The sequence below is a fragment of the Nematolebias whitei genome, chromosome 13 (genome assembly GCF_014905685.2).
Source record: "Nematolebias whitei isolate Nwh7 chromosome 13, NemWhi1, whole genome shotgun sequence".
NCBI lineage: Eukaryota > Metazoa > Chordata > Actinopteri > Cyprinodontiformes > Rivulidae > Nematolebias > Nematolebias whitei.
The window spans coordinates 34540561-34555208 of record NC_056510.1 but is presented as its reverse complement, the minus strand read 5'-3'; the positions used below and the strand labels follow the sequence as shown (position 1 = coordinate 34555208).

Below are 14648 nucleotides of genomic sequence, written 5' to 3'. Positions count from 1 at the left end.
TGACTCCGCAAAGATTGCAATTTAACGAATGAACTGCATGTTGGCATAGTTAAAACCCTTTACAGTCTCCAACTAAAACTTACACACAAAATTCATTCTTACCTCAGAAACAACCAAAACTAATTAAACAACGTTTCAACACCGACAAGAGTAGTGACTAAGCAACTAGAAACCCCGTTTCACTGCTTCACCTCACCCTGGTTGTCAGATTCAGTCACGCTGTCCCGTTTGTTTGTTTCTTTGCACACCTTGTGTGGTTTAACCTGGTTACGATGTACACATTTAACAATTGGCTCTTTTTGGCCTTTACTGATTTTTATCTGATAGACAACTGGAGACAGTTTGTCTGTTATCAGATGGGGTCCAGTCCATCTGGGCATCAGTTTTCGGGCGAGAGTTCCGGTCCCGGACTCTCTTCTCCCAGTTGTGGGGGCAAACGTGTAGTACCAGACCCGGTCTCCCACTTGGAGTTCCTCGTGAGAGGCCTTTTGGTCGTAGTACGCTTTGCGTCCGTCAGCTGATTTTTCCAGGTTTTTCTGTGCAAAAGCAAAAGTGTTTTTAAGGTGTTTTTTCCAAGTCTTTCATGTATTGTTGTGTAGTGTAGGCTGTTGCCATGGCAGCATCGCCTGGTTGGTACAACAGGTGTAGAGGGAGAGTCATTTGTCGACCCGTCATCATCTCGAAAGGAGAGATGCCAGTCGATGTGTGTGGAGTGGCCCTTATGGCCATGAGGACCAGAGGGAGTTTCACGTCCCAGTCCTTGTGGTTTGCGGCTACATATTTTTTCAAAATACTCACCACAGTCCTGTTTGCTCTCTCAACCTGGCCTGAAGCCTGTGGATGGTAGCCAATATGGAAGTTGGCTTTGACGCCTAGCATCTTCCACAGTTCCTTCATTACTTCACCTGTGAAGTGTGTACCTTGGTCTGAGTTCACCCTGAGGGGAAGTCCAAACCTTGAGAATACATGATTCATTAATAACATAGCAGTGGTTTGTGCTGTGTCATTAGGGGCTGGTAGACATTCTACCCATTTGGTAAACGCGCAGGTTACCGTGAGAAAATATTTATTTCCTCTAGAGGTCTTAGTGAGTGGTCCGACCCAGTCAATCTGGAGGTCCGACCATGGAAATGCAATGCCTCTACTATGCAGTGGTGCTCTGTGGAGTGGTCTGGATGGCTGAAACTGGCCACAGACCAGGCACCCTTTTATGTAGTCTTTGACATCCTTTTTCATTCCAGGCCAATAAGCAATCTGTTTTAATGCTTTCAGCGTGGCATTGTCACCCTTATGTCCTGCGGACGGAAGGTCATGTGCATGAACTAACATCACCCCCCTGTGGTCATGGGGGACCACGAACACAGGTGAGGACGTCCGTCCATGAGCAAAAGTTAGGATGCCCTTAAGTAGTTTTAGCTGTTTGTGCAGCTGAAAGAGGACTTTGAGGTCTGGATTGGAATCCAGTTCGCCTTTCGATGGAGTGTATTTGTCTGGGTCAGTCAGATACAGCATCATCGAGTTAATTGCAGGATCCAACTTCTGAAGTTGGATGATGTCTGGGTCAGTCAGCATCGGGCGCACAGAAACTGTGTTATCAGCAGGTTCAGCTGCAGCTTGTGCACGTGTGACTGCCATTACCTCAGTTGTGGCTTGTGACAACTGAGTGTTGAGTAGCCAGGAGGGGTTAAAGGACTACGTGGGTCCGTCAACGGCTCCTTCCTTGGCTAGGGAGTCTGCAAGGTCTTTGTAGTGCTTGTCATCGCCTGGGACTCTGGAGTGTCCTGGAACTTTCTTCCAGAAGATCTGTAGATCATGTGATGTCACTAAGTGATCACATGTCATGAAAAGCTCTTTGTTTTACCACCTTTTTGTTGCTTGTGAGAAAACCGTTCTGTTTCCACAGAGCGAGATGACACAAGAAACTGAGTCAAGCATAGTTAGAGTCAGTGCAGATGACTAGCGTCTGGATGGAGCGTTCCACTGCCATCTGTAGGCCTATTAGGATTCCAGCTATCTCAGCGTACTGAGAAGACTGAGAGCCCAATTTATAGCCAAATGTGACCTGTTCTAGGTCCTGGAGGAGAACTCCTCCAACACCGGCTTTGCAGACTTTCTCGTGGTAGAATGAGCATCCATCCACGTACAATGTCGCCATATCTTTACAGATATTGCTATCAAAGACGTGGTGATTTGGGTCCTCAGCAGCTGAGGGTTTACTCACAACCAGCTGTTGGGTGGCTGGTACATCCTGTGTACATTCTTGGCAGATTGCCAAATCAGTGCCCAAGTGTGACTTCTTATTTTGACCATAGTGGATGTCTAGGTTAAAACTTTGAAGTGCCATAAGCCATGTTGCAACACGTGAGTTTGTCACCACACCATCTCTGATGTGTTGGCTGTTCAGAAACGTTACTGGCTGGTGTTGTGTCTCAACAATAATCCTCTGTCCACCAATATAGCAGGAGAAATGTTTCACTGCCCACACAGTGGTCAATAGAGCCTTCTCACAGTCTGAGTACCGTAATTCAGGGCCTGCCATTGTTTTGCTGGCGTAGGCCACAACACGCTTGTCTTTGTCGTGTATTTGGTACAGACCTGCACTCATGCAGTGAGGTGAGAAGCCCACTTCCAAGTAGAACTCTTTGTTGTAGTCTGGGTAGACTAGACATGGGGCTAACTTGAGCCTGTCTTTAAGAGCGTTCATTGCCTGCTGCTGTGTATCAGTCCAGACAAAAGGAACGTCTTTCTTTAAGAGTTCAGTCAGTGGTTTTGCGAGATCCGCATAATGCTCTATGAACTGGCGAGAGTAATTACACACTCCCAAGAAACTCTGTAGTTCTTTGAGATTGGTTGGGACTTTGAGGTTGTCCAGGCCTTGGGTGCGAGTCAATTGTGGTTGTATTCCGTCTGGACCTACTAGGAGGCCCACGTAATCCACCTTGGTTCTGTACCACTGGCATTTTGACAGTGAGATTTTAGCACCAGCAGTTGTTAGCTGATTTAGGATGTGGTCGATCTCAGCCAAATGAGAGTCCAGTGTTGGCTGCCTCAAAAGGATGTCGTCCACGTAGATCAGTGTCCCACGCTCGTGGGCGTCTGGACATGCTTTGTTCAAAAAGATGTTGAACTCTGCAGGTGAGTTAGCGTAGCCAAAGGGACACCTGGTAAAGGTGTATTGTCGGCTGGCAAAAGTGAAAGCTAGTTTGTGTTGGTCCTCGGCGCACACAGGGATGGTCCAAAAACCAGAGGCGACGTCGAGGGTCGAGAAGTACTTACCATCGGTGACCTTTGGCAGTTCCTGATGGAGCTGAGTCATTGGCCACCTGGATAAGGGTACTTTCCAAAAAAGTTCAATCTGGTCCTCTGGACATTCAAAAAAACAAAAGCAAAACAAAGCAAAAGAAATCTAAAAACGTTTCGTCTCTCATCCAAGAGACTTCCTCAGTCTGAGGTGCTGTTTTCAGCTCAGTCTCTTAAATAGCACCTTCTTAGAGTGGATCAACCAGTTTGCTGCTGACAACAATTTAAGAGTTGAATTCAAGAAAGAAAGTCTCAGGATGGGTCAACCTGTATTTCTGGATTCAAATCAATGAAATGACAGTTTTGGTCCCATATGGTCCTTAGGTCAAGGTTTTGACCTTCAGGCCTAGTTCACTACACAGACCTCCAAAAATCTAAATGACCCCAACAGATTCTGGAAAACCATCAAATCTCTCTCAGGCACCCCCCAATCATCTGACCTCCCATCACAATTTCTCGTTAACTCTGTTCCTGTGTCAAATAAGCACGAGATCCCGAACTGTTTCAACAAACATTTTGTTGCTTCTAGTTCTTTATTTGACACAGTTACTAATGGAAAATCAGCCACTTCACTTAATAACCAAACTTCTACAAATCAAATCCCTCCTACAAGTCAATCCTCAGTTAAACACAGCTTCTCTTTTTCTCCGTTCTCAGTCAGTGAGGTCAATAAACTGTTAAAAGATCTTGATCCTAAAAAATCTGCAGGTCCAGATGAACTTCCACCTTATTTCTTAAGGCTGGCTGCTCAGATCATCACAGTCCCTGTGACCCACATCTTCAATCTCTCCATAAGACAAAATTCCATCCCAGACACTTGGAAAACAGCCTTTGTTCTTCCTTTGCTGAAGGGAGGTGACCCCACCTCACTGAACAACTATCGGCCAATCTCTAAACTCTGTATTTTAGCCAAGGTTCTAGAAAAACTGATAAACTCTCAAATCAAAAATTACCTGGACTCATTTAACATCTTACCTCCACATCAATCTGGTTTCAGGAAACAACACAGCACAACAACTGCTTCACTGAAGGTTCTTAATGACATTGTTGAAGCACTGGATGCTAAGGATTATTGTGCTGCACTTTTCTTAGACCTGCCTAAAGCTTTTGACACTGTGGATCATAACATCTTATGTCATAAACTTTCAGAAATCGGTTTCTCAGAACACACCATTGGTTGGTTCTCTAACTATCTCTCATACCGGAGGCAATGTGTTCAACATAATAGTACTTCCTCCAGTTATTTAACAGTCAACAATGGTGTATCACAAGGCTCAGTCTTAGGACCCACCCTCTTTACAATCTACATACATAACGTAGGTAAAAACATCCCTAATGCATCCATACATTTCTATGCTGATGACACAGTTGTTTATTGTCGAGCTAAAACTGTTGATAAGGCTTTCCAGCTTTTGAAATCTGCATTCAACAACATCCAAACAGATTTGTTCCGCCTCAAACTTGTCCTAAATGCCAAGAAAACCAAAGGGATGCTTTTTTCAAATAGGAAGTTGGTCCCAGCAGTTCTTCCTCCGATTTTATCCTCAAATGGTGTCCCAATTGAGTTTGTTGATTCCTGTAAATATTTGGGTATTTTGGTCGACTCACATCTCTTTTTTAAGCTTCATGTGGAAAACTTGGTAAAGAAACTGAAAGTTAAACTGGGTTTCTTTTTCAGAAATAGATCCTGTCTAACCTTGAATGCTAGGAAACGCCTTGTATCTGTGACTTTCCTTCCCTCCATTGATTACGGTGACATTATTTACATGAACACTCCTACAAGAACCCTGCAGATGTTGGATGCTGTCTATCATGGTGCACTAAGATTCATAACTGGCTGTGATTATCGTACCCACCACTGCACCCTGTATTCACTGGTTAACTGGACATCATTAACTTCATGCAGACTCTCCCACTGGTACATTTTCATCTTTAAATCACTTCTTGGTCTGCTGCCTTCATACATCTCCTCCTACATGTCTCTGCGTGAGTGCAGCTATGGCGTGTACTCTCAGGACGTTATTACCTGCAGTGTTACCTCATTGAGGACTGAACTAGGCAAGAGGGCCTTCTCCTACTCCGCTCCTGTTTCCTGGAATAACTTACAAAAAGATTTGAAGCTCTCGACCTTGACCTCTCTAAGTGGCTTTAAGAATCTGTTGGACTACTGGCAGGGACAAATGCAGACATGTGCCTGTTTTTAGTTTTCTACATTCGCCTTAGAATCTAGCTGTTTTTTGTTACCTTTTTCTTTTAGCCATCCTATTTGTTAAAAAAAAAACTGTAGTATGACTTTTTATAACTGTTTATTGTTGTCGCTGTTGTCCATTGTTGTCGTCATTCTTTGTTGAAATCAGGTCTCTCTTGTAAATGAGTCCTCGAGGCTCAATGGGATTTACCTGTCTAAATAAAGGTTGAATGAAAAAAAAATGTCCATGTTAGTCTGCCTTCAGGCCCAGACTTCCCTGGCAAAATAGATCTATGATCTCTACGGGATTTGCTTGGTTAAATAAAGGTTAATAATAATAAAATCAGATACCTAAGAGGATAAAGAGAAGACTTCAATGATTTTTTTAAAAACTCTTTCAGGTTCAAAGCACAAAACAATGCTGGAGGCTCGCAGCGGTGCAGGGCCGATCAAAGCTTACCCTCGACCAGGAGCCAAGCTGAAGAGCTGCAGCAGCTCGAGAATGAATGGCTCTGGGCTGCAGAACAAAACCTTCCATTGTCAGATATGCAACGTCCATGTCAACTCTGAGATCCAACTTAAACAGGTAGGAGCTCACAACACACAGATGCTGTCAAATAAAGTGACGACTTCTTTCTTTTTGTTTTATTACAATTACATCTTTGCTCCTTCTGTAACTTCTTATCTTCACATTTTACTCTAATGGTTCTGGACTGATTCATTTCAAGATGTTATTATATAGCTGAAGGGACAATTTATTTCCTGCAATAACATTTGAGCTACATGTTAAAGAGTTTTTAATAATGCTAAAATATTTAGGTATTATAGATTTTGCAATATATTTACAGCAATAAAAATAGACTCACAGATTCATAAAGTCCCCCTGAAAAATGGTTTGGTCTTTACTTCCTATTACTTCTCTCTTGCTCACTTGTTGTACTTCATATATTAATTCATAGAATAATTGTACTCAAACAACATCTAATTGCAATTTAAACTTTATTTTATCCATAACAAATGCACGTATACTTTGAAATACTTGAAAAATAAGTGATATATCGTCTTCCATTTGGGTGTGTGCCTAGGCGTAAGAAAGGTCCCTTTGGGTTGCCAAATAAGTATTCAAGATGGCTGCCACCATATTAATAAATATATAAAATTTGTGAACTGGATAACTTCAAAATTAAGCAACTTGCCAACTTTCGTTTTGGTTTGAGGCTGTATCTAGGTGTAAGAAAAGTCACCATCAAAAATTGGGTTGCCTCATCAAAATCCAAGATGGCCACCACCGTATTTCTATGTAAACCAGACACCCTCATCATTTGAAGAAACTATGCTTTCTATCCATCCATTATATTTTACCCTCTTCTTCCTTTTTGGGTCGCGGGGGTCACTGTTGGTGCCCATGTCCAACCATCACTGTAAGAGAGGTGGGGGGCCACTCTGGACACATCTCCAGTCCATCACAGGGCCACATAGAGACAAACAAGACAAAGAACCATTCACTCTCTCGCTCTCACCTAGGGACAATTTAGAGTTACCAGTCAGTCTAACATGCGTGTTTTTGGTCTGTGGGAGAAAACTGGAGTACCTGGAGAAAACCCACGCATGCATGGAGAAAACATGCAAACTCCACCAATAAAGGCCCCTGGACTGGGATTTGAACCAGGGTGACCTGCTCGCTGAGAGGCAGCAGCTCTACCACTTGCGCCACCCTGCTGCCTACTATGCTTTCTAGATCTTACGTTACTTAAAAGTATAGGTTTCTCAAATAATTCGGGTGACAATAATCTATAGTTACCAAGGCCACCATTGGCCACTGCCTGGCTAGCTCCCTCTGCTAGCCAGGATCTGTCACTCTGTCAGACAAGCAAAAAATAAATAAATCCTACCTCTCTTCTTACACACAGCACAACTCCTACCCTATTGAATAGCTTGCACTAAAAACCTTGAGGTTTACTTGCATTCCTTCGTTCAGTTTCACTCCAAACACTCATTTCGAAAACTACAAACATTCACTGTTCAAACCCATCAGCAACGTGGGATGTTGGCATACCGCTTGTTTTTGTTTTGGTAATGAAAGTCTTAGTTTCACAAAGTTGGTTGACTTTTGTTTACTTTGCAGTGTAGCTTTAATATCTCAGCATATTATGTGAAAATGAAAATTGGACGCAAGCAAAGAAAGTGATAATTAGCATTTTCTGGATTCGGCTGTTTTTTGTGATGATTCACATCATTGTTGAGGCTCACAGAGACTGGAACAGATTCATCATGAACTCTTGGAGTAAAATGTCTGCTGAGACAAAACATACATACTGTACTGCTACAATACATACAAACTACTTTTAGTGAAATAAATACCAAATTGTATGATGTAAATTAGATATTCAGAAAAGACATTAAATAAAATGTTTAGGGGCTTGATTGTAATGAAGTGATACACAATCCTTGAACTTTTCTGTGCTATTGTGATTTGGTCTGAACCTTTTAAATTTGTCACTGGGAGTTGGTTTGAAAATTAATATCTTAAAGATTTATGTTTGTCCTTTTGTGCAGCTTGATAGGATTCTATTGTCTCTTGAATGTCCCTTTAGTCCTTGTCCTAGTTTTCAGCCTGTCGGTGTTCTTCATGTTGCAGCACATTTCCAGCAGGAGGCACAAGGACCGAGTGGCAGGAAAACCCACCAAACCCAAATACAGCCCTTATAATAAACAGCGGGGCAGCTCACTCACTGTAAGAACTTGTTTTTTCTCCTCCTCAGATCAATAAATCTACATAGTTGATAACCAGAGACCATTTGTTTGTCATCCTATATGCACAATTATTTGGGGGAGTGGTGGCGCAGAGGTTAGAGAGGTGGGCCTGTGATCCAAAGATCACTGGTTCACACCCCGGCCCCGACAACATCAAAAATTGTGGGTGGGGTAGGTGAAACACCCACACCTGCCCCCACCCTCATTCGCCCCACCCTGGGCCCATGAGCAAGGCCCCTAACCCCCACCATGTGCTCCCTAATCAGGTCTCTCTTGAAAATGAGTTCTCATGGCTCAATGAGACTACCTGTATAAATAAAGGCTAAATGAAAAAAAATATATATTATTATTATTCAGTTACTTGCCTAATTCTCTTCTTCATTTGTATTCTTTATTTATTTTTCTTTCCCTTTGTTTCTTGATCTTTGCTTTCTTTTATTTTAAAAATGTCTTATTCTCTTCTTGTATCCTTGTTTGCTCTTATCACTTCCTCTAACTGTATTCTTGTTTGTCTTTGTTTGATTTATTTTGTATTAAATAACTGCCTACATGAGGGGGGTTTGTTCATATAAATCATCCACTCTTTCTGTAAATTTTCACATTTCTTAAAGAAAAGCTCGAGGAGGAGAACAGTAATTGCAATTTTTCTGTCAGGATTATTGATTAACGCTAAATCAAATATTAATAAAAACCTTTTTTGAGTCTTGGACCCTCTGTCTTTCTCATCCAAAATGGAAATCAGAAGAAAAAAAACAATTTATTTGTTGAATATTGTTCACCAGGCACATATTCTCAGCATTTGTCTGAGTTTTCAGACTTTATCTGACATAGTATTGCATACTGATAAAGTTGTAAGTTTGATGGACTTGAATATTCATGCAAATATTAAAAGTCATAATTTATTATTATTTATTAAATGGCAATGGCCCACCCTCAGGCCATCATGACATCTTTCTGTTTTTAAAAGTTGCTACGCTTTACCAGTGCTTCTAATTTAAATAACATGGTGTCGACCCTATTAACTGACTCCTCTTTTGACCAATCAGGTGGATGTACGATCTCTCTAGAGCCAATAATATTGACTAAGCATCGTGGTCTGACCGGGAACATTCACACTCTTTTGCATACTGAACTGACCAATCAGCTCTCATGCCTGTTCTGTTGCTACATACAAACAGCCAATGAAATTTTTTTCACATGGATGTGCAATGTTCATGGACAAAATATAAAATGGAAGTAGGAAACAAATTTTAAAATTATTTTTTAGCCTGCGTGCGCCACGAGCGGGGATTGGGGGCTGTTCAACTAAAAGTTGTCAAAGTAAAGAGAAAATTTAGCGCTTACAAGGTGGCTGAGTGATTTAAATGTAAATAGACTGTACTTATATAGCGTCTTTCTATCTTATTTCAAGATACTCAAAGCGCTTTACACCACAATCTGTGTCCTCATTTACCCATTCATACAGCACTCTACTAGATTTATACAAAGCTAATTGAACAAATCATTCTAAAGAGACTAATCAGTGCTTTGAGATCACATTCATACACTGATGGGACACACATCAGAGGCTATGAGGGGTTCAGTGTCTTGCCCAGAGACACTTCAACGTGTGACTGCTGGTAGATTCGAACCCTCAACTCTTGCATTGAAGAACGACTGCTCTAACCACTCAGCCACAGCCGCCCATTCAAGAGAAGAGTGATTTGTCCAATGAGGAAATGGATAAAAAAGGCAAGCAGTGACGTGTCTCTGGAAGCACCAGAGTTAGTCATGGAGTGCCTCAGGGTTCAGTGCTTGGACAAATACTCTTTACTTTATATATGCTTCAGTTAGGTAAATTTGTTAAACGGCATGGGATCAATTTTCATTGTTATGCAGATGATACTGAGTTATATTTATCCATGAAATCAATTAATCTAATCATTTGTTATGAATTGGCACTATAAAATTAAACTGAACTGAATCAAATTGTCTTTTACCCTCTGACCAATTCCTTGCTCCTTACCATTTTTTAAACATTTTTCCTCTGTGTTTTCTTTTATTCTTGTTTATTCACTTGCTTTTTATGACTTTGTGTCAATGTTTACCTTCTTTTCATTCTCTTTTTTGATTTTCTGTTTTCATTTTTTCCTCATTTCCTGTTGTCACCTCCTTGTTCTTATGTGTTTAATATTATCTTATTGTGTCCTTGTTTCCTCAGAAGGAGCTGGTGAAACCTACAATCGCTCCCTCCTTTCTCTCCACTCCTTTTGCTCCTTCTCCCTCCCCGCTCCCTTCTCCTATTTCCCTCCCTTCCTCCTCATTTTCCTCCTCATTTTCCTCCTCACCCTTCCTCTCACCCAACCCCTCATCCCTCACCCCCACTATTTCTCTCCATCCTCGCCCCTCGCCAACGTCGTCCCTCTTCAGCACCTCCTTCCTGCGCCCGGCCCCCGGACCCATCAGAGCGAGTCATAGACCTATTCTTTTCTCGCCATACTGATGATTGTGGGATTGGTGAGGAGTTGAACACTGAAAAGCAACATCTGACCTGCTGATTGTTGAGCTTCAGGGACAGCAGAGACATCAGCCCTGTTGTTTTGGCCACAGCCTCTTCAGCTGACAAGGATTTACAGAGACACAAGAGGACTGCCTGGATCAGACGCTTTCTAACCCGACTCCACAGAGAGTGGAAGTGGATCTTTGATAATCTTCAGAACTGAACCTGAACAGAATCATTTTCATAAACTGGAAGACAAGAAAATCTTTTATGCAGTCATGGAAATTTCATGAAAAAAAATCACATCATTATCTAGAAAACAATGTGTTTCTGAACTGTCTGTATGCAGCGTACCCAAGTCATTGTGATCCTCCTAGTTGAGTTGATACTGGAGGTCCAACTTCAAGGAAAGTTTGGTGCAGATTCAACATATGTTTAGAAACAGACTGTTGACTGTTTGTGACAGCCTAAAACAAACAAAAATGAGAAAAATATATGAAATATTGATTTAATTGAAAGTAGCACAGCAACAATGAAGATGAACTAATGGAAGTTATTCTTTATTATTAAAACCCCAAAATGCATCTAAAGGTTATCAAAAGGTCTTGACCCTGACAGTTTAAGAAGAAACCCTGGCAGTTATACAAAAAGGATGTAGGAGTTGTTCTTCTTTTTGCTGATGGGAGTAACCAGCTCAAACATGTCCGATAACATAGGTGTCTAACACAATGTCTGTTATGAAACAAAAGTGGCTGCTGCTATTTTCAGGTCATTCCTAAACTCATGTTTATAACTTGTGTCAACTTAAAGGAGAGGGGGAATACAGAGAGCTGAAGTAGGTAATTTTTATGTTTTCTCAATGTTATTATTTGGATTTGAGCTCACTGATACCAGGACAGAAATGTATTAGTGTACGGGTTTATTATCTAATTTAAGAAATATTCAAATGCAGTCAATAACCACTCCTCTACAGTTCAACTGAACTAACCGTACTGGTTTCTGTGGATAAAAAAAACCCAAAAAAACATTTGGGGAATTTTTTACCTTTAATGATTTCCATGTACTCAGCCCACAATAAGATCTGTAATATTAAGTAAAAAAAAAACATTATTAAAGTTCTAAGCATAACACAAATGTTTAGAATTACATTCTTAATATAACAATATTATTTATTAGCCATATTACAGGTCGGTTTTAGATAGGTGACCTCATTTGTTCAGTATTTTAATCCAGTCATCATGTATTTTAGCTAAAAAATAAAATAAAATAAAAACTCATCAGCTGCTGTAATAATAAAGGAACTGATGTAAAGTGGGCTCTAAAACACCACTGTTTATCATCTTGCTGTCCTCAATAAAGTCTACAACCTCAATGAGGTAAAAGAAACCAGGACAATTTATGAATTGCTGTCCAGCAGGGAAAATAAAACCCACAAGCTTTTACTAGTTCATAGCAGTTGGACCAAATTTAAAGCAATAAAGGTGGACTTACTTTAAAGTCACTGATTCTGAACAGTATGGTATTCCTTCACAGCCTGCTGATTAGACCAAGAGTTTTATTTATGTCCTTGATGTTGTTCTTTTTGTCTTTCTGTTTGTTACACTCATTTTAGAGCATTTTACCTCCAGGTATACATTGAACAAATGTTAATTTATTTATTTATTAATTTAATGATTTGCCTGGTTAAATAAAGGTTAATAAAATAATATGTTATGTATTGTCATCATTGTATGTTCCCATACAATAGTGAAATTGGCTCTCTGCATTGAATCCATCCACCACCAGATGGAGCAGTGGGCAGCTATTGAAAGCTCATGGGGAGCATCTGGGGATAAGGTGTCCTGCTCAGAGACATCACGAGATGTTAACCTTTGTTTAACCAGACAAATCCCATTGAGACCACAGATTTCTTTTGCAAGGGAGGCCTGGGCCTGAAGGCAGCCTAACATGCATGTTTTTGGTCTGTGGGAGGAAACCAGAGTACCCAGAGAAAACACACGCAAGCACAAGAAGAACATGCAAACTCCATACAGAAAGACCCCAGGTCCAAATGGGGATTGAACCCAGGACCTTCTTGTTGTGGGGCAATAGTGCTAACCACTGATCCGTCATGCTGCCAAATAATAATAATAATCTCCCAAATGTCTCTCTGTCTGAGTTTAAAGTGTCCGAGCACAGCTTTGACTAAAACATTTTTCCAGAATCAAAAAAACAAATGCACTTGCAACACCTCATTTATTTGGCTCAAACCTATTTACATTCATTCAGCCTTTATTTATACAGGTTAGTATCATTGAGCCTTGGGGACTCATTTACAAGAGACTTGATTTTAACAAAGCGTGATAACAACAGTATGCATAATATAAACAAGCATATTGGCTACAATTAGTACATCCTTCATGTTTTTGTAAAACAAGTTTATTCTTTGTGCTGAGAATATGGTCAAAAAGTTTTTTTCATCTGTTGTCGTCCTTCCTTCCAAAATGTCTTCCTCAAATTTAATCCTTTGAATTTGAAATTTCACAGCTTCAGTTTAACTGTGTATTAACACGTTTCTTCATTGTGTGATAAATGATAGCACTCAGTCTATAACTTTACACTGTGATTTCAATCATATCTCAAAAGTTTATTGACTGGCTCCAAATTACAATTTGTATTTTGGCTTTTCTTTTTCTTTTTTCTTTTTTTTACTTGACATCTTGTTATAATAATAATAATAATAATCTTTTTTTTTTTTTTTTTTTTTTTTCCTATCTTCAAGCGGTTACCACGACGAGTCATCTTCCTCCATCTCACTTGTCGTCTGCATCCTCTGTCCTTACTCTAACTACCTCCATGTCCTCTGCATCCATATATCTCCTCTTTGTCTTTTTCATGGCAGCTGCATTTCTGACAACCTTCTACCAATATACTCCCTGTCAATGCTCTGGACATGTCCAAACCATCTCAGTCTGGCCTCTCTAACTTTATCTCCCAGTTATTCAACCTGTGCTATACCTCTGCTAATCTCATTCCTAATCTTATCCATACTTGTCACTCCTAAGGAGAACCTCAACATCTTCATTTTTGCTACTTCCAGTTATTTTTCCTGTCGTTTTGTCAATGCCGGTGTCTTCAAACCATACAACATAGCTGGTCTCACCACTGTCTTGTAAACCTTTCCTTTGACCTTTATTGACACCCTTTTATCACATATTACTCATGAAACTTTTCTCCATCCTGCGTTGACTCTTGTTTTCACCTCTTTGCCACACTTTACATTTTCCTGGACCCCAAGTACTTGAAGTTCTGCACCATTGTGACCACTGAACTTTGTAGCCTCATTGTGTGTCCACATGTACTCTGCCTTACTACAGCTTATTTTATTTTAATTCCTCTTCTTTCGAGTGCACATCTCCACCTCTCTCCTAAGTCCTCTTCCATCTGTTGAACCATGTATTCCCACAGCTATAAGTTCATGAGACTACAAATAAAATTATTTCAATTAGAGCAAAAATTCACACCATCCATCCTACTATTGCCTCTGATTCCCTGTCAGATGAGACAGCTTTAGAAATGTCACTAGAACTTGATTCATGTCTGGACTGCGAAGAGCCGGGACATAGAAAGCAGCTAGACTCGGGACACATAAAAGGTGGGTCAGACTCTAAGGGTCCTGGGGAGAAAGAGACAAATTGCCACTGGGTTGATTAACTTAGGTATGGGGAAGGGTCCAATGAAGTAAGGAGCCAATTTGCAGCTCTCAACTTGGAATGGGAGGTCTCTGGTGGACAGCCACACCTTACGTAGGTGCAAGAGTCTTCTGCCAATTAGCTGAACTGGACTACACAGCAGAGGGTTTTTTTGTAGAGCTCTGTGAGCTTGTCGCCATACCTGTTGGTGTAATAGCCCTGAAAAAGGGGAACGTTTTAATAAAAGAGCCGGACA

At 40.7% G+C, this 14648-nt stretch overlaps 1 protein-coding gene across 2 annotated transcripts in view; it reads left to right on the top strand.

Annotated features, from left to right (window-relative positions):
- The window catches only part of znf385b (zinc finger protein 385B), a 31227-nt gene extending 20503 nt beyond the window's left edge, over nt 1-10724 (top strand). For both annotated transcript variants that reach the window (XM_037687072.1, XM_037687071.1), the window contains exons 5-8: nt 5890-6074; nt 8127-8218; nt 10418-10534; nt 10625-10724. In XM_037687072.1, coding sequence (XP_037543000.1) covers nt 5890-6074; nt 8127-8218; nt 10418-10534; nt 10625-10724 — 494 coding nt within the window. The remainder of the gene's footprint in view (nt 1-5889; nt 6075-8126; nt 8219-10417; nt 10535-10624) is intronic.
- The last annotated feature ends 3924 nt before the right edge of the window (nt 10725-14648 follow it).